This window comes from Bos javanicus, chromosome 27 (assembly GCF_032452875.1).
Source record: "Bos javanicus breed banteng chromosome 27, ARS-OSU_banteng_1.0, whole genome shotgun sequence".
Taxonomy (NCBI): Eukaryota; Metazoa; Chordata; class Mammalia; order Artiodactyla; family Bovidae; genus Bos; species Bos javanicus.
Window position 1 is genome coordinate 34,373,604 of NC_083894.1, and position 18,935 is coordinate 34,392,538.

General features: G+C 37.8%; 1 protein-coding gene across 5 annotated transcripts in view; it reads left to right on the top strand.

Moving 5' to 3' along the window:
- LOC133240015 (disintegrin and metalloproteinase domain-containing protein 5-like) overlaps positions 1 to 18,935 on the top strand; it is a 113,481-nt gene that overhangs the window by 11,190 nt on the left and 83,356 nt on the right. The window contains exons 3-7 of one of the 5 annotated variants that reach the window (XM_061404529.1): positions 108 to 163; positions 2,653 to 2,731; positions 3,043 to 3,119; positions 4,723 to 4,897; positions 6,023 to 6,088. In XM_061404529.1, coding sequence (XP_061260513.1) covers positions 108 to 163; positions 2,653 to 2,731; positions 3,043 to 3,119; positions 4,723 to 4,897; positions 6,023 to 6,088 — 453 coding nt within the window. Of the gene's footprint in view, positions 1 to 107; positions 164 to 2,652; positions 2,732 to 3,042; positions 3,120 to 3,207; positions 3,362 to 4,722; positions 4,898 to 6,022; positions 6,089 to 18,935 lie in introns of those variants that run through there. The other 4 variants (XM_061404525.1, XM_061404526.1, XM_061404527.1 and 1 more) reach the window with 4 other exon arrangements.

The window sequence follows — 18,935 nt, forward strand, 5'->3', positions numbered from 1 at the left end:
TATTATTATTAATTTTGTCAATCTCAAAAGGATAACTTAGAAAAAACATTATTCAGCATAATTTTTGTAGGTGTTATTATTGATTTTTTTTGGATGCTTATGTACAGGTGGCTTATGTCATTACAATAGGAGGAAATCCATATTTTGTCCATCTCACAAAGCAGTAAGTAATTATTTTATCTTTTAAATTTTTAATTTTTTGGTGTATTGATTAAAAGAATAATTATCCTAGAATCATTTTAATTCAGTTGTTTATTAGATATGTGTATAAATTTGATACCTATTGTATGTCAGTTTTTGGGTAAAGTCCTAAGCACACAAAAAGCAATGAAACAAGTAGTCTTAGTTAAATAATTTGTAATAAAGATGTATTCAGACACATCAATAGATAAATGAAGAATTGTTTTATAATGCAACATTGTGATAAATGTGTAGATAGTATTCTTTGGAAATCAGGGAAGGCTTTTTTGCAAAGAGATGACTTGAGGAAAGATACTTTAGTTCTAAAAGAAGTGGGGTAGTATTGGGGGGTATTCTGTTTTGAGGAAATCATCTGCAGGTTGATACAGAATAGACTTTGTGGTGTGCAGAAATTTGGTGTGAGAATGACTGAATGACATTTTTTTAGGATAAAAGTAAAAAATTTTGGAAAAGTGGGCAGGAGCCAGATTGTAGAAGATCTATAATGCCATGGTAAGGATATTAGAAGCCATAAATATTTTTAAGCATGTACTTATATAGGCCCATTCAGTCTCATAGTCTGTTTTTGAGGGGGTAAAAATGGAATTGGAATGTCTAATTATATAATAGTGTAAGTGCATGATGATAGTAGCTTGAAGAATGATCATTGCACTAGAAAGAAAAATTCAGTAGATCTTGAGGACAGATTTGGTAGGATGATTGGGAAACAGTGAGGAATTTTGGATAATTTAGTTGTTGCTTAAGAAAATTGGTGGATTAGTGTAATAAAACAAGGGGTATTAATGAAGGAGATATTTATCTGAAGGGTGAGTTTGGTTTGCATTGCTTGTAAGATATTCAAGTGGCTTTTTTTTCCCATTAGGTATACAAATATAAGAATTTGAATCTCTAAGGAGAGATTGGCAATATAGATTTAACAGTAATTAAAAAAAATGCGAACTTACAGAGTGCTTACAAATATACAGGTGGCTAAGGATGGAATCTTGGGAAAGACCAGTGTTTCTCTTTTTGGTTCTGCCAAAAGAGATCAAGCTAGAATAGTCAAGGAGGTAGGAAGAGAAGCATGAGTGATGTGTGATGTAAATTAAGTGAATAGACCAAGTGGCCACAGTTTTAAAAATGATACCAGAAGTCCAGTGCAATGATTACTTTAAAATTGTCTTTTGGATTTGACATTCTGGTGGTTATGGATCTTTTCTAGAGCAGTTAAGGGTGAGTAACAATTGACAAAGTGAAGAAACTGTGTGTAGACTACTCTTTTGATAAAATCTATTGAGAATTGAAAATACGTAGGGAATAGTGAGAGGAAGACACAGGGCTGAGGGACAGTTATTCAGGATAATAATGATAATAATGACAGTAAACTTCTCAATAGTATTAAGATAAAAACAGTAGAGAGGAAGAGCTTGAAATTATAGTACTAATAAAGTGATGTATCTTCAATACATGGCACAGAATAAGATGCATAGTACAGATGTGAGGATTTGCTTTGAACAAAAGAAGCAATCATTCTCAAAGATAAGGAGTGAGGATGGGTACAGGGGATCTGACAGTGAGGTGACATGGAAGTTACTCAGATGATTGACAGGAAGATGATGATGTCAAGTTTTTGTATAATTAGGAGAATGGAAGAAAATTCTGACCAGGGTTATTGAGAAGAACTTGGTATTCAGTTAAGGTTTAGTTCAGTTGCTCACTCGTGTCCGACTCTGTGACCCCATGGACTGCAGCATGCCAGCCTTCCCTGTCCATCACCAACTCCTGGAGCTTGCTCAAACTCATGTCCATTGAGTTGGTGATGCCATCCAACCATATCATCCTCTGTCGTCCCCTTCTCCTCCTGCCTTCAGTCTTTCCCAGCATCAGGGTCTTTTCCAATGAGTCAGTTCTTCACATCAGGTGACCAAAGTATTGGAGTTTCAGCTTCAGCATCAGTCCTTCCAATGAATATTCAGGACTGATTTCCTTTAGGATTGACTGGTTTGACCTCCTTGCAGTCCAGGGGACTCTCAAGAGTCTTCTCCAACACCACAGTTAAGGTTAGTGAATGTGAATTTTTTAATGATGTTAAGAAAATCTTTCAAAATTTTGGCCTAACCCTACATTTTAATTTTGAGATTCAAGTTTAAAATCTAGAATTAGTGAGCAATAATGACAAGGATTTGAAGGTTCTACGCTGAAAATTGAGACCTGTCTTATTTCACTGTTTGATATTTCTAGCAGTTTGGGTTGTTCATTATCATGCATTTTTGTATTATGTCACTGTAGTTAAAATACCTCCCTCTGCCCCAAACTTATTTAAATGACCAGTATCTGGGCAATAGGATATGCCAAGATAATTGGCACTACTTTAAATTCCTCCTTTAAAAAGAAAATTTGTATTATTAAGATGTTTTTTCTTCATCTGTTTTCTGTTTACAATTTGACCATGTTTTTGTGATTTCTGCCTAGGTCATTTTTATCTTCAGCTTCTGTTGTTTATTTTTATGACAAAAATGACATCCAACATCATCAGCCCTTGTCAGCTCAGGTAAGACTTACATCAGCCTTTGTCAGCTCAGGTAAGACTTAGGTTTCTTTGTTATAGATTTCTTATTCTGAATTTTCCTTAAAATATAGATATTATGAAATTTTTAGAATGTTATTTCACACATTCAGTGAAATTAAATAACCTGGACTAGTTCTTATTTCTGCCTGGCACAACTCATTGGGTCATGGCCATTCATATTAAAGTCCTAAGCAGTGAAAGTAAAAAATACAAGTGAGGTATCTGGAATGTCCATTTAAAAAAGAAGTTAACCATTTTTTTTTTTTCTGTGTTTTTTTTTTTTTTTTCCTCAGATGGATTGCAATTATCATGGATATGTTGCAGGTTTTCCAAATTCTCTTGTATCACTCAACATTTGTTCGGGACTCAGGTTGTAACCTATTTAGAGATACTCCTTTTGCCAGTATTAGATCTTGCTAAACTGTAATATTTATCCTCCAGTATTTTTTCTAGTTCTCCACTCACCTTTATTATTTCAATTTCCTATGGAGTGAGCCAGGATTACTGACAAAATAAAGTTAGTCACCCTGGCAGTATCCATTCCAGATGGGAGTCTACACGTTGATTCTAACAGGCTATGCTGCTTGAGGCTTTGAGCAATCTTGAGTACAGGTAGTGTTGATTGGGTCTCTCCATACTAGTTTTCTCAAATTCTTTATGTTTTTGCTGCTGCTGCTGCTAAGTCGCTTCAGTCGTGTCCGACTCTGTGCGACCCCATAGATGGCAGCCCACCAGGCTCCCCCGTCCCTGGGATTCTCCAGGCAAGAACACTGGAGTGGGTTGCCATTTCTTTCCCCAATGCATGAAAGTGAAAAGTGAAAGTGAAGTCGCTCAGTCGTGTCCGACTCTGAGCGACCCCATGGACTGCAGCCTACCAGGCTCCTCCATCCATGGGATTTTCCAGGCAAGAGTACTGGAGTGGGGTGCCATTGCCTTCTCTGCTTTATGTTTTTGCAGGTATCTTAATTTTCTAGAGTGATTGACAATGCGGAATGCCTGAGTCTGACCGATACTTTGGCTCTGCTCAGTCATTCTCAGGCAGATAGTACCTTTAACTCAGCCACACAAATGATTTAGAACATGAAGTATCAGGGGAGATACAGGGATTTCAAAGAGAAGCAAGGGACCTAAACTAAGGAGAAGAGTGCCTATGGCTAAAATCTTGGTTAGAACATCAACACCTAGGTAGAAGTCTTAACCTGTTTAAGCACATAGATGTGTCATAGATGTGTGTAGATGTGCCTACATATTGGCACTTGCCATCTACCTCAACAAGGATTAGATTGTATGCTCCTGCTGAATTTGCACCCCCTGAAGGAGTGGAATTCAGGGTTGAGAACAGAAATGCGGCACTCTGTGCTCTGTGAAGACTGGCAGAACAGGTCTTCAGGTAGTTAGATATTCTCAGGAGCTGATTTTATGAGCCCAATTTTTGTATTTCCTCATAGCTAGAAAAGCAATAAAATCCTTCATGGTAATGACTATTTCCTGTGACTAGCAAAAGCTTCACGAGACTAGCAGAAACTTTCTACAAAAAATACGTGCTTGATCGCATGTACACCACCTTCACAAAAATCACATATAAACTCTTCTTCCCCACTACCTCTTTAGAACAGTTAGAGCTATCTGAGGTAATATCACCCGGGCTGCAGTCCTCATTTTGCTCCCAAATAAAACTTACCTTGCAGCTCTATCGTTGTGCATTTTTTTATGTTGACAGATGCATGCCACTAAAACTGGTTTCTTTAAGATAATCAAAATATTTCTATTAGAATATTTGTAATAAAAAGCCAGACATATACTGTGTTATTACTGTCCAGTTCTAGAACAATACCTCAAAGAATAAAGAGAGAAATAGAAAAACCAAGATGACTTTAAATGTAAAAAAAATTGTTTTCTGGCCAACATTTCTTATTAGAATTACAGTTCCAGTAGGATAATTTCAGATTTGTTTTGATTATTTTACCATTCAGGGGAACACTGCAGTTTAAAAACATCTCATATGCACTTGAACCAGTTGAGTCAGTATCAGGATTCATGCACATGATTTATGAAGAAAAAAATGATATAAGTGCTATCCCTCTGTTACTGGAAAATGACACTTACAGCTATGAGAGATCACAGTATAAAGTCAGAAAAAGTTCAGAAGTAAGTGTGGACTCCTTATTATAATGTATTCTGTGTAATTTTATAAAATGAAAAATACTTTCAGAGCAAAATTTGGTGACTTGTAAATTTTAAGTTTATCTTACTTTTTCATGATGGCATTTCATGACTTTTCAGATGGATTCAGAATGAAATTTTTTGTTATGCTTCTTGTTTGATGAAAGTTTAGCAAAAACTTAGGTAATTGATTTTGGAAACAGATATGTGAATATAAGATTATATAAACCAAAAAGCTAATTTTCATATGTGGACATTTGGATAATTAATGTAAATTCTTCCTTTTCCTGAATTATTCTGGTAATTTGAGTGAATATGTGATCTGAATTTCTAAATGAGTCTTTGTTATATGAGAATTCAGAAATGGATAATAATAGTTAGTGGCTTGCATAAGGTACGTGTAAAGCAAACTGATGAATTCTTCCTCCACAAAGACCTGTAAGCTGCCATAAATAACATTCCTGGCTCCAGTGAACAGTCAGTGATTGTAAACTTTAGTAATATTTTTCTAAACCATGGTTTGTCAAAAGTAGTTTCTAATAATTGATAGCAAAAAAATCTGCCCACATGAAAGATTACTATGAAAAATGATCACAAGGCTAAGGAAAGGAAGGCTTCCCTGGTGGCCCAGTGGTAAAGAATCTGCCTGCCAATGCAGGAGACAAAGGAGACATGGGTTTGATCCATGGGTTGGGAAGATCCCCTGGAGAAGGAAATGGCAAACCACTACAGTATTCCTCTCTGGATAATCCTATGGACAGAGAAGCCTGACAAGCTACAGTCCATGAGGTCACAAAGAGTTGGACAACACTGAATGAGCACACAAGGAAAGGAAAACTTTATGTTATAAACTTAATATTTCTAATATCAGCTATTGTAAAAATCAAATTATGCCTGGGTATTATATACAGCACTGACTCTCACTGAAAATTCTTATTAACAATAGGCATATTTTGGACTGGAATTTTCTGAATAGTACCTAAAATTTGTATTTGAAAATCACCTTAATATATAATCAGTAGCAACATGCCTCTCAGTTTATCTGAACATAATTTCAATAGAACATACACTTTTGGAAATTTCTCAGGACTCATGTTATATGTTTTTCAGAGATCTGGCCATACCAAATTATTCCCTCGATACATTGATATGTATATTGTTGTGGATAAAAATCTGGTAAGTTTTTTTTTTAATATAAATTTATTAATTTTAATTGGAGGCTAATTACTTTACAATGTATTGGTTTTGCCATACATCAACATGAATCCACCATGGGTGTACACGTGTTCCCCATCCTGAACCCCCCTCCCACCTCCCTCCACATACCATCCCTCTGGGTCATCCCAGTGCACCAGCCCCGAGCATCCTGTATCATGTATCGAACCTGGACTGCCAATTCGTTTCACATATGACATTATACATGTTTTGATGCCATTCTCCCAAATCATCCCACTGTCTCCCTCTCCCACAGAGTCCAAAAGACTGTTCTATACATCTGTGTCTCTTTTGCTGTCTTGGATACAGGGTTATCACTACCATCTTTCTAAATTCCATATATATGCATTAGTATACTGTATTGGTGTTTTTCTTTCTGGCTTACTTCACTCTGTATAATAGGCTCCAGTTTCATCCACCTCATTAGAACTGATTCAAATGTATTCTTTTTAATGGCTGAGTAATACTCCATTGTGTATTTTACCACAGCTTTCTTATCCATTCATCTGCTGATGGACATCTAGGTTACTTCCATGTCCTGGCTATTATAAACAGTGCTGCAATGAACATTGGGGTACACATGTCTCTTTCAATTCTGGTTTCCTTAGTTTGTATGCCCAGCAGTGGGATTGCTGGATCATAGGGCAGTTCTATTTCCAGTTTTTTAAGGAATCTACAAACTATTCTCTGTAGTGGCTGTACTAGTTTGCATTCCCACCAACAGTGTAAGAGGGTTCTCTTTTCTCCACACCCTCTCCAGTATTTATTGCTTGTAGACTTTGGATCGCAGCCATTCTGACTGGTGTGAAATGATACCTCATAGTGGTTTTGATTTGCATTTCTCTGATAATGAGTGATGTTGAGCATCTTTTCATGTGTTTGTTAGCCATCTGTATGTCTTTGGAGAAATGTCTGTTTAGTTCTTTGGCCCATTTTTTGATTGGGTCATTTATTTTTCTGGAGTTGAGCTGTAGGAGTTGCTTGTATATTTTTGAGATTAGTTGTTTGTCAGTTGCTTCATTTGCTATTATTTTCTCCCATTCTGAAGGCTGTCTTTTCACCTTGCTTACAGTTTCCTTTGTTGTGCAGAAGCTTTTAATTAGGTTCCATTTGTTTATTTTTGCTTTTATTTCCAATATTCTGGGAGGTGGGTCATAGAGGATCCTGCTGTGATTTATGTTGGAGAGTGTTTTGCCTATGTTCCTCTCTAGGAGTTTTATAGCTTCTGGTCTTACGTTTAGATCTTTAATCCATTTTGAGTTTATTTTTGTGTATGGTGTTAGAAAGTGTTCTAGTTTCATTCTTTTACAAGTGGTTGACCAGTTTTCCCAGCACCACTTGTTAAAGAGATTGTCTTTAATCTGTTGTATATTCTTGCCTCCTTTGTCAAAGATAAGGTGTCCATAGGTGTGTGGGTTAATCTCTGGGCTTTCTATTTTGTTCCTTGATCTATCTTTCTGTCTTTGTGGCAGTACCATACTGTCTTGATGACTGTGGCTTTGTAGTAGAGCCTGAAGTCAGGCAGGTTGATTCCTCCAGTTCCATTCTTCTTTCTCAAGATAGCTTTGGCTATTCGATGTTTTTTGTATTTCCATACAAATTGTGAAATTATTTGTTCTAGTCCTGTGAATAATACCGTTGGTAGCTTGATAGGAATTGCATTGAATCTATAGATTGCTTTGGGTAGTATACTCATTTTCACTATATTGATTCTTCCAATCCATGAACATGGTATATTTCTCCATCTATTAGTGTCCTCTTTGATTTCTTTCACCAGTGTTTTATAGTTTTCTATGTATAGGTTTAGTTTCTTTAGGTTGCAATGGTGAATGGAATTGTTTCCTAATTTCTGTATTTTCTCATTATTAGTGTATAGGAGTGCAAGGGATTTCCTTGTGTTGATTTTATATCCTGCAACTTTACTATATTCATTGATTAGCTCTAGTAATTTCCTGGTGGAGTCTTTAGGGTTTTCTATGTAGAGGATCATGTCATCTGCAAACAGAGTTTTACTTCTTCTTTTCCAATTTGGATTCCTTTTATTTCTTTTTATGCACTGATTGTTGTGTCCAAAACTTCCAAAACTATGTTGAATAGTAGTGGTGAAAGTGGGCACCCTTGTCTTGTTCCTGACTTTAGGGGAAATGCTTTCAATTTTTCACCATCTAGGATAATGTTTGCTGTGGGTTTGTCATATATAGCTTTTATTATGTTGAGGTATGTTCCTTCTATTCCTGCTTTCTGGAGAGTTTTTATCATAAATGGATGTTGAATTTTGTCAAAGGCCTTCTCTGCATCTATTGAGATAATCATGTGGCTTTTATTTTTCAATTTGTTAATATGGTGTATTACATTGATTGATTTGCGAATATTGAAGAATCTTTGCATCCCTGGGATAAAGCCCACTTGGTCATGGTGTATGATCTTTTTAATGTGTTGTTGGATTCAGATTGCTAGAATTTTGTTAAGGATTTTTGCATCTATGTTCATCAGTGATATTGGCCTGTAGTTTTCTTTTTTTGTGGCATTTTTGTCAGGTTTTGGTATTAGGGTGATGGTGGCCTCATAGAATGAGTTTGGAAGTTTACCTTCCTCTGCAATTTTCTGGAAGAGTTTGAGGAGGATAGGTGTCAGCTCTTCTCTAAATTTTTGGTAGAATTCCGCTGTGAAGCCATCTGGACCTGGGCTTTTTTTTTGCTGGAAGATTTCTGATTACAGTTTCAATTTCCGTGCTTGTGATGGGTCTGTTAAGATTTTCTATTGCTTCCTGGTTCAGTTTTGGAAAGTTGTATTTTTCTAAGAATTTTTCCGTATCTTCCACGTTGTCCATTTTATTGGCATATAGTTGCTGATAGTAGTCTCTTATGATCCTTTGTATTTCTGTGTTGTCTGTTGTGATCTCTCCATTTTCATTTCTAATTTTATTATTGATTTCTCTTCCTTTGTTTCTTGATGAGTCTGGCTAATGGTTTGTCAATTTTATTTATCCTTTCAAAAAACCAGCTTTTGGCTTTGTTGATTTTTGCTATGGTCTCTTTTGTTTCTTTTGCATTTATTTCTGCCTTAATTTTAAAGATTTCTTTCCTTCTACTAACCCTGGGGTTCTTCATTTCTTCCTTTTCTAGTTGCTTTAGGTATAGAGTTAGGTTATTTATTTGACTTTTTTTCTTGTTTCTTGATGTATGCCTCTATTGCTATGAACCTTCCCCTTAGCACTGCTTTTACAGTGTCCCACAGGTTTTGGGTTGTTGTATTTTCATTTTCATTCGTTTCTATGCATATTTTGATTTCTTCTGTGATTTGTTGGTTATTCAGCAGCGTGTTGTTCAGCCTCTATATGTTGGAATTTTTAATAGTTTTTCTCCTGTAATTGAGATCTAATCTTACTGCATTGTGGTCAGAAAAGATGCTTGGAATCATTTCAGTTTTTTTGAATTTACCAAGGCTAGATTTATGGCCCAGGATGTGATCTATCCTGGAGAAGGTTCTGTGTGTGCTTGAGAAAAAGGTGAAATTCATTGTTTTGGGGTGAAATGTCCTATATATCAATTAGGTCTAACTGGTCTATTGTATCATTTAAAGTTTGTATCATTTAAATTCCTTGTTAAATTTCTGTTTAGTTGATCTATCCATAGGTGTGAGTGGGATATTAAAGTCTCCCACTATTATTGTGTTGTTAATTTCTCCTTTCATACTTGTTAGCATTTGTCTTACATACTGTGGTGCTCCCGTGTTGGGTGCATATATATTTATCATTGTTATATCATCTTCTTGGATTGATCCTTTGATCATTATGTAGTGTCCTTCTTTGTCTCTTTTCACAGCCTTTGTTTTAAAGTCTATTTTGTCTGATATGAGTATTGCTATTCCTGCTTTCTTTTGGTCTCTATTTGTGTGGAATATCTTTTTCCAGCTCTTCACTTTCAGTCTGTTTGTGTCCCTTGTTTTGGGCTGGGTCTCTTGTAGACAACATATATAGGGGTCTTGTTTTTGTATCCATTCAGCCAGTCTTTGTCTTTTGGTTAGGGCATTCAACCCATTTACGTTTAAGGTTATTATTGATAAGTATGATCCCGTTGCCATTTACTTTATTGTTTGGGGTTCGAGTTTATACTCCCTTTTTGTGTTTCCTGTCTAGAGAAGATCTTTAGCATTTGTTGAAGAGCTGGTTTGGTGGTGCTGAATTGTCTCAGCTTTTGCTTGTCTGAGAAGCTTTTGATTTCTCCTTCATATCTGAATGAGATCCTTGCTGGGTACAGTAATTTGGGCTGTAGGTTATTTTCTTTCACCACTTTAAGTATGTCCTGCCATTCCCTCCTGGCTTGAAGAGTTTCTATTGAAAGAGCAGCTGTTATCCTTATGGGAATCCCCTTGTGTATTTGTTGTTTTTCCCTTGCTGCTTTTAATATTTGTTCTTTGTGTTTGATCTTTGTTAATTTGATTAATATGTGTCTTGGGGTGTTTTGCCTTGGGTTTATCCTGTTTGAGACTCTCTGGGTTTCTTGGACTTGGGTGATTATTTCCTTCCCCATTTTAGGGAAGTTTTCAACTATTATCTCCTCAAGTATTTTCTCATGGTCTTTCTTTTTGTCTTCTTCTTCTGGGACTCCTGTGATTTGAATATTGGGGTGTTTGACATTGTCCCAGAGGTCTCTGAGATTGTCCTCATTTCTTTTAATTAGTTTTTCTTTTTTCCTCTCTGATTCATTTATTTCTACCATTCTATCTTCTACCTCACTAATCCTATCTTCTGCCTCCGTTATTCTACTATTTGTTGCCTCCAGAGTGTTTTTGATCTCATTTATTGCATTATTCATTATATATTGACTCTTTTTATTTCTTCTAGGTCTTTGTTAGACCTTTCTTGCATCTTCTCAATCCTTGTCTCCATGCTATTTATCTGTGATTCCATTTTGTTTTAAAGATTTTAGATTATTTTCACTATCATCATTTGAAATTCTTTATCAGGTAGATGCCCTATCTCTTCCTCTTTTGTTTGGTTTGGTGGGCATTTATCCTGTTCTTTTACCTTCTGGGTATTCCTCTGTGTCTTCATCTTGTTTATATTGCTGTGTTTGGGGTGGCCTTTCTGTATTCTGGCAGTTTGTGGAGTTCTCTTTCACTGGCTTGTCAAGGTTTCCTGGTTAGGGAAGCCTGTGTCGGTGTTCTGGTGGGTGGAGCTGGATTTCTTCTCTCTCGAGTGCAGTGAAGTTTCCAGTAATGAGTTATGAGATGTCAATGGGTTTGGAGTGACTTTGGGCAGCCTGTATATTGAAGCTCAGGGCTATGTTCCTGTGTTGCTGGAGAATTTTCAGGGTATGTCTTACTCTGGAACTTGTTGGCCCTTGGGTGGTACTTGGTTTCAGTGTAGGTATGGAGGCGTTTGATGAGCTCCTATTGATTAATGTTCCCTGGAGTCAGGAGTTCTCTGGTGTTCTCAGGATTTGGACTTAAGCCTCCTGCTTCTGGTTTTCAGCCTTATTTTTACAGTAGCCTCAAGACTTCTCCATCTATACCGCACCACTGATAAAACATCTAGGTTAAAGATGAAAAGTTTCTCCACAGTGAGGGATACCCAGAGAGGTTCATAGAGTTACATGAAGACGAGAAGAGGGAGGAGGGAGATAGAGGTGACCAGGATGAGATGAGGTGGAATCAATAGAGGAGAGAGCAAGCTAGCCAGTAATCACTTCCTTATGTGTGCTCCACAGTCTGGACTGCTCAGAGATGTTCACGGAGTTACACAGAGAAGAGAAGAGGGAGGAAGGAGACAGAGGTGGCTAGGAGGATAAAGCGGGGAATCAAAAGGAGAGAGACAGATCCAGCCAGTAATCAGTTCCCTAAGTGTTCTCCACCGTCCGGAACACAGAAAGAGATTCACAGAGTTGGGTAGAGAAGGGTGAGGGAGGAGATAGAGGCAACCTGGTGGAGAAAAAGGAGAGTCCAAAGGAGGATAGAGCAGTCAAGCCAGTAATCTCGCTCCCAAGTAAAAATGGGTACTGAAGATTGGGTTCTTAAAGGTACAAATTGATAACAAATACCAAAAATCAAGGATTAAAAGTCTAGAGTAGAGGTTGGGTTTTCAAAAATTCAATATTAAAGGAAAAAAAAGTCACAAAAATTATAATATATATATCTGAAGTTTGCTTTAAAAAATAGAGTCTCTTTTTTTTCAAAGTAATAATAGGTTATAAAAATGAAAATTAGAGGAGTAATAGAAGACCTAAAAATAAAAAAAATTAAAGAATGATAGTAAAAGTAGTAAAAATATATCTAGGACTTTCTCTGGTGTTGTTGTTGTGGGCAGTGTGGGGGTCAGTTCATTTTCAGATAGTTCCTTGATCCAGCTTATATTTCTCAAGATCTATAGGCCTCTTCCTATGTGGTCAGTACTAATTACAGGGTTTTAATCTATTGCACCCGTCGCTTCCAAGGAGGTTCCCTCTGTTTTCGCTCCTTCTGTTTGCAGGTCTCTTCAGTGTCTAATTTCCACCTTGACACAAGGGGGCAGTGGTGAACACCTTTTTAGGCTCACCTGTTCAGTCGCGCTGTGGGGAGGGAGGGATGCTGCAAACAAATAACACTGGTGTGTGCTCGCAATATCTCAGCCACATTGGGTTTGCCCCCGCTCACAGCGTGTGTGCTTTCCCTGTCTACACTGCTTAGGCTCTAGGTTGCTCTACTGGGAACTGTCTGAGGCTGGCCCTGGGTTGTATGCAGTTCCCAGGTCTAAGCCGCTCAGGTTCAGGCATTCGGGTAGTCCTCAAAGGTGCAGACTTGCTTGGGCCTGCATTTTGTGCCCTTCCCAGGTCCGAGCAGCTCAGGTGACCAGGTGTTTGGTGAGCGTGGTCTCTGCAACTTATCACCTCCCCTGTCCCTGCCGCTCGGTTTTCTGGGTGTACAACTGGTGCACCTTCTCAGGCGGATGTTGACCGTCCAGAATCTTGAGAAGTCTTTTTTTTTTTTTAATTTTTTAAAATATAAATTTATTTATTTTAATTGGAGGTTAATCACTTTACAATATTGTATTGGTTTTGCCATACATCAACACGAATCCGCCACAGGCATACACGTGTTCCCCATCCTGAACCCCACTCCCTCCTCCCTCCCTGTGCCATCCCTCTGGGTCGTCCCAGTGCACCAACCCCAAGCATCCAGTATAAGAAGCCTGCTTGCAGTTTGGTAGATAATGCCTTTCTGGGGTCGGGATTGCCCCTTTCTGGCTCTGGCTGCCCTGGCCTGCCTGTCAGTGGAGGGGGATGGGTCAGCCTGCAGCTGGCTAGCTGTGCTCAGTCCTTTGTTCTGTGAGCGGGCCTGAAGGTGTCTTAGGTAACGGCTTTTCACGTGGTAGCTATCCCACAGCCTAGTTTGCTAGCCCAAGTTAGTTCCCTCAGATTGCCCTTGGAGCATTCAGGCCCAGTCCTTACTCTAAGCAGAGCAGCCCGCACCTCCCCGCCCAGCCCCCGCTTGCTAATGGCGGATGCAGGCGTCTGTGCTGCTTCCCCGCTGGGAGTTACCGTTGGGCACGTAATCTGTGGGTTTTAATTATTTATTTATTTTTCCTCCCGGTTATGTTGCCCTCTGTGGTTCCAAGGCTCGCCACAGACTTGGCAGTGAGAGTGTTTCCTGGTATTTGGAAACTTCTCTCTTTTTCAAGACTCCCTTCCTGGGATGGAGCTCCATCCCTACCTCTTTTGTCTCTCTTTTTATCTTTTGTATTTTTTCCTACCTCCTTTCGAAGACAATGGGCTGCTTTTCTGGGTGCCTGATGTCTTCTGCCAGCATTCAGAAGTTTTTTTATGAAATTTACTCAGCGTTCAAATGTTCTTTTGATGAATTTGTGGGGGAGAAAGTGGTCTCCCTGTCCTATTCCTCCACCATCTTAGGACCGCCCTCCAGTTTTTTCTTTTTTTTTGCACTTACAGTTTTAAATGATTTAATAATTGTCTTTAACTTGATTTCAATTATATAATGAAAATTTAAAAACCATTTCCTGTTAAATGGTTATTATTTTGCTTTTACCATAAATGAATTCTTAAAAATTGTGACTATACCAAGTTTTTGTTAATTCATTTATTTTGTATTATAGGTGCTCTTAATCGCTTTTTTAAAGTGAACTATCTTTTCATTTTTTAAAGCTTGCCTGCTAGTTTTCTGTCTTTTTTTTTTTTTCCAGAAGGGCTACATCCTCAATGGAAATGTAGATTAGAATTCCTCCGAACTCTCAAACCCCACATACAATAATATTTAATTTCCTCAGTTTAATTGGAAGAGTAGTCTACTACAAAACAAATACGCCACTCCTTTTAAGCAAAAAGAGAAAATGAGTTATCTGTTTTGTTCTAGCTAAGTTCTAGGTAAACAAGTTATGTTTCATTCAACTAACTTCAAGGTCAATGAAATGGCAATTCTCGTAGTGAGGATGCATGACTGTACTTTAGGTCTCATAGATTTAGGTTTTGAGTTTATACAACATAAGTGGTTAGTAGATTCTAAACTAGAAAGTTACATTTGACCCATGTTGGTAGATTTGAGGGCAGCTGATGGAAGCAAGTCATACTTTTCTCTGGAGGAATGCAAGTTCAAGCAGGATTCCTACAGATGAATATCAGCCATATATGAGCTCAAAATTCATAAGAGATTTAACCACCATGTCAAGGGTTAGCAAAACAAAAAATCATACATTAGACCCAGAAAACTTGTAGATATTAAAATTTTAAGATATAAGTTATAAAATATGTTTTTTCCCAGAAGGAAGTCACTGATTCTGGAGAGGTAAATATGAGTCAGGAAAGCTGAGCTAACTCTTGGCAGAGGTCACAGAGATTGAAGTGCGTGACTCATTAAAGAACTGGAGGATTTTTTAGCATGGCTAAGGTGACCAACACATACACTAAAATTGTATTTCTATAAAATTACAAAGCAGTTCAAAGTAGGAGAGCAGAATTTTAAGCACAATTATCATAAGGAAGGCAAAAAAGGGGAAGAAAAATGTACATTAAGTATTGCATAAATATGGAACAAATTAAAAGCTAAGATTAAGATAAAATATTTCAAGTAAAATATGTAAATAACTATAGTAGATGTAGAGAGACTAAGTACTGCAGTTAAAATCCAATGTTAAGGACTTCCCTGAAGGTCCAGTGGGTAGGAATCTACCTGCCAGTGCAGGGGACATGGGTTTGATCCCTGGTCTGGGAAGTTTCCACATGCTGCGGAGCAAACAAGCCCTTGTGTCCTGCAGCTACTGAGCCCACACTCTAGAGCCCATGAGCTGCAACTACTGAAGCCCTGTGCCTAGAGCCTGTGCTCCACAACAAGAGAAGCTACCGCAATGTGAAGCCTGCACACTGCAGTGAGAGAGTAGCCTCCACTCACCATAATTAGAGAAAGCCCACACATAGCAACCAAGTCCCAATGCAGCCAATAAATAAATAAATAAAATCCAATGATAAGGTTTAATTAAAACAAAAGAACAGAGTATGATGCAAGACATACATACACATAACACACACACATACATACATACATATACCCTCTGCTTACAACTGACATATCAAAAATAATATGATATGTCATGACAGTAGAAGGCTATAAAACTATACTGTAAAAACAAAAATTCTAAAATAAAAGACAAAGTAGACTTAAAGGTAAGTGTAAGTTGTCTCTTACTGTGTGGCATACCTCTCCAACATTTACTGGTTTAAACCAGTAATTGTTTATTTATTTGATTGGAAGCCCAGAGACCCTTTTGGACTTTTATCAGACCCTTTTATCTAATGTGGTGGCCTTTCATCAATACAGCGATCTTAAAACCTTTGTAGTCATCCTTTTTTTTTTTTTAAAAAACGGGATTACTTTTTAGCCACCTTTTTTTCCTCACACAGAAAATGTTCTTTATTACGATACAGCTAAAAAGGTTTCAACAACTGTATTTAAGCAAAATATATGTTGCTATGTGGTTACCTGTGGCGGGTTTGAGAATTGACTGTGATCTTCATGAAGCCCAGTGGGGAGCTTGCAAAAGATCTCTTAGTGCCTTTTCTTGAAATAGCCCACCAGTGTGAAATTTTTCACTTCTCAAACTGTTTCCTAATGAAAGAGTACAGAGTTTATTTTATTTGTTTAGCATAATGTCCTAAACTTTCATCTATGTTGTAACATGTAGCATTATGTCCTTTTTTAAGGCTGCAAAATGTCCCATTATGTCCCCCTATACAAAATTTTCTTTATCCAGTCACCTGTTAATGGACTTTTGACTTTCTCCCACTTCTTTGCTATTGTGAGTAACAATGCAAGGAACATGCATGTGTAAATATCTCTTTGAGATCTTTCTTCTTTAAATGTTTGGTAAAATATGTTAGTGAATCTACTGCATCTTGGATTTTACTTTATTCTGTGGCTTTTGATTACTGGTTCAATCTAATTATTCATTATTGATCTAGTCACATATTTAATATTTTTGTGTATTTCAGTCTTGATTGGTTAGGTTTCTAAGAATTTTTCTTGGCTTTTCCAATTAGCTTGTACCTATTCATAGTAGTCTCTTAAAATCCTGTTTATTTTTGTGATATCCATTGTAATGTCTTCTTTTCATTTTTAATTTTAGTTTTCTGTATATTCACTTAAAATTTTTAAATTTTATATTGAAGTATGGTTGATTTTCAGTGTTGTACTAGTTTTGGGTGTACAACAAAATGATTCAGTTATATCTATATATATCTATATATACACATATACACACATACATGTATATGTGTATATTTATTTGTTTTCAGATTCTTGTCCCATATAGGTTATTATAAAATACTGAATATACTTCCCTGTGCTACATGGTAGGCCCTTGTTGATCATCTATTTTAAATATAGTCAGTTCAGTTCAGTCCCTCAGTCATGTCTGACTTTTGCGACCCCATGAATTGCAGCATGCTAGGCCTCCCTGTCCATCACCAACTCCTAGAGTTCACTCAGACTCAAGTCCATCGAGTCAGCGATGCCATCCAGCCATCTCATCCTCTGTCGTCCCCTTCTCCTCCTGCCCCCAATCCCTCCCAGCATCAGAGTCTTTTCCAATCAGTCAACTCTTCCCATGAGGTGGCCAAAGTACTGGAGGTTCAGCTTTAGCATCATTCCTTCCAAAGAATACCCAAAACTAATCTCCTTTAGGATAGACTGGTTGGATCTCCTTGCAGTCCAAGGGACTCTCAAGAGTCTTCTCCAACACCACAGTTCAAAAGCGTCAATTCTTCGGTGCTCAGCTTTCTTCACAGTCCAACTCTCACATCCATACACGACCACTGAAAAAAGCATAGCCTTACTAGACGGACCTTTGTTGGCAAAGTAATGTCTCTGCTTTTGAATATGCTCTCTAGGTTGGTCATAACTTTTCTTCCAAGGAGTAAGCGTCTTTTAATTTCATGGCTGCAGTCACCATCTGCAGTGATTTTGGAGCCCCCCAAAATAAAGTCTGACACTGTTTCCACTGTTTCCCCATCTATTTCCCATGAAGTGATGGGACCAGATGCCATGATCTTCGTTTTCTGAATGTTGAGCTTTAAGCCAACTTTTTCACTCTCCTCTTTCACTTTCATCAAGAGGCTGTTTAGTTCCTCTTCACTTTCTGCCATAAGGGTGGTGTCATCTGCATATCTGAGGTTATTGCTATTTCTCCTGGCAATCTTGTTTCCAGCTTGTGCTTCTTCCAGCCCAGCACTTCTCATGATGTACTCTGCCTATAAGTTAAATAAGTAGGGTGACAATATATAGCCTTGACGTACTCCTTTTCCTATTTGGAAAAAGTCTGTTGTTCCATGTCCAGTTCTAATTGTTGCTTCCTGACCTGCATATGGGTTTCTCAGGAGGAAGGTCAGGTGTTCTGGTATTCCCATCTCTTTCAGAATTTTCCACAGTTTATTGTGATCCACACAGAAAAGGCTTTGGCACAGTCAATAAAGCAGAAATAGATGTTTTGCTGGAACTCTCTTGCTTTTTTGATGATCCAGAGCATGTTGGCAATTTGATCTCTGGTTCCTCTGCCTTTTCTAAAACCAGCTTGAACATCTGGAAGTTCACGGTTCACATATTGCTGAAGCCTGGCTTGGAGAATTTTGAGCATTCCTTTACTAGCGTGTGAGATGAGTGCAATTGTGCGGTAGTTTGAGCATTCTTTGGCATAGCCTTTCTTTGGGATTGGAATGAAAACTGACCTTTTCCAGTCCTGTGACCACTGCTGAGTTTTCCAAATGTGCTGGCATATTGAGTACAGCACTTTCACAGCATCATCCATCAGGATTTGGAATAGTTCAACTGGAATTCCGTCACCTCCACTAGCTTTGTTCGTAGTGATGCTTTCTAAGGCCCACTTGACTTCACATTCCAAGATGTCTGGCTCTAGGTCAGTGATCACACCATCGTGATTATCTTGGTCGTGAAGATCTTTTTTGTACAGTTCTTCTGTGTATTCTTGCTGCCTCTTCTTAATATCTTCTGCTTCTGTTAGGTCCATACCATTTCTGTCCTTTGTCAAGCCCATCTTTGCATGAAATGTTCCCTTGGTATGTCTAATTTTCTTGCAGAGATCTCTAGTCTTTCCCATTCTGTTGTTTTCCTCTATTTCTTTACACTGATCGCTGAAGAAGGCTTTCTTATCTCTTCTTGCTATTCTTTGGAACTCTGCATTCAGATGCTTATATCTTTCCTTTTCTCCTTTGCTTTTCACTTCTCTTCTTTTCACAGCTACTTGTAAGGCCTCCCCAGACAGCCATTTTGCTTTTTTGCATTTCTTTTCCATGGGGATGATCTTGATCCC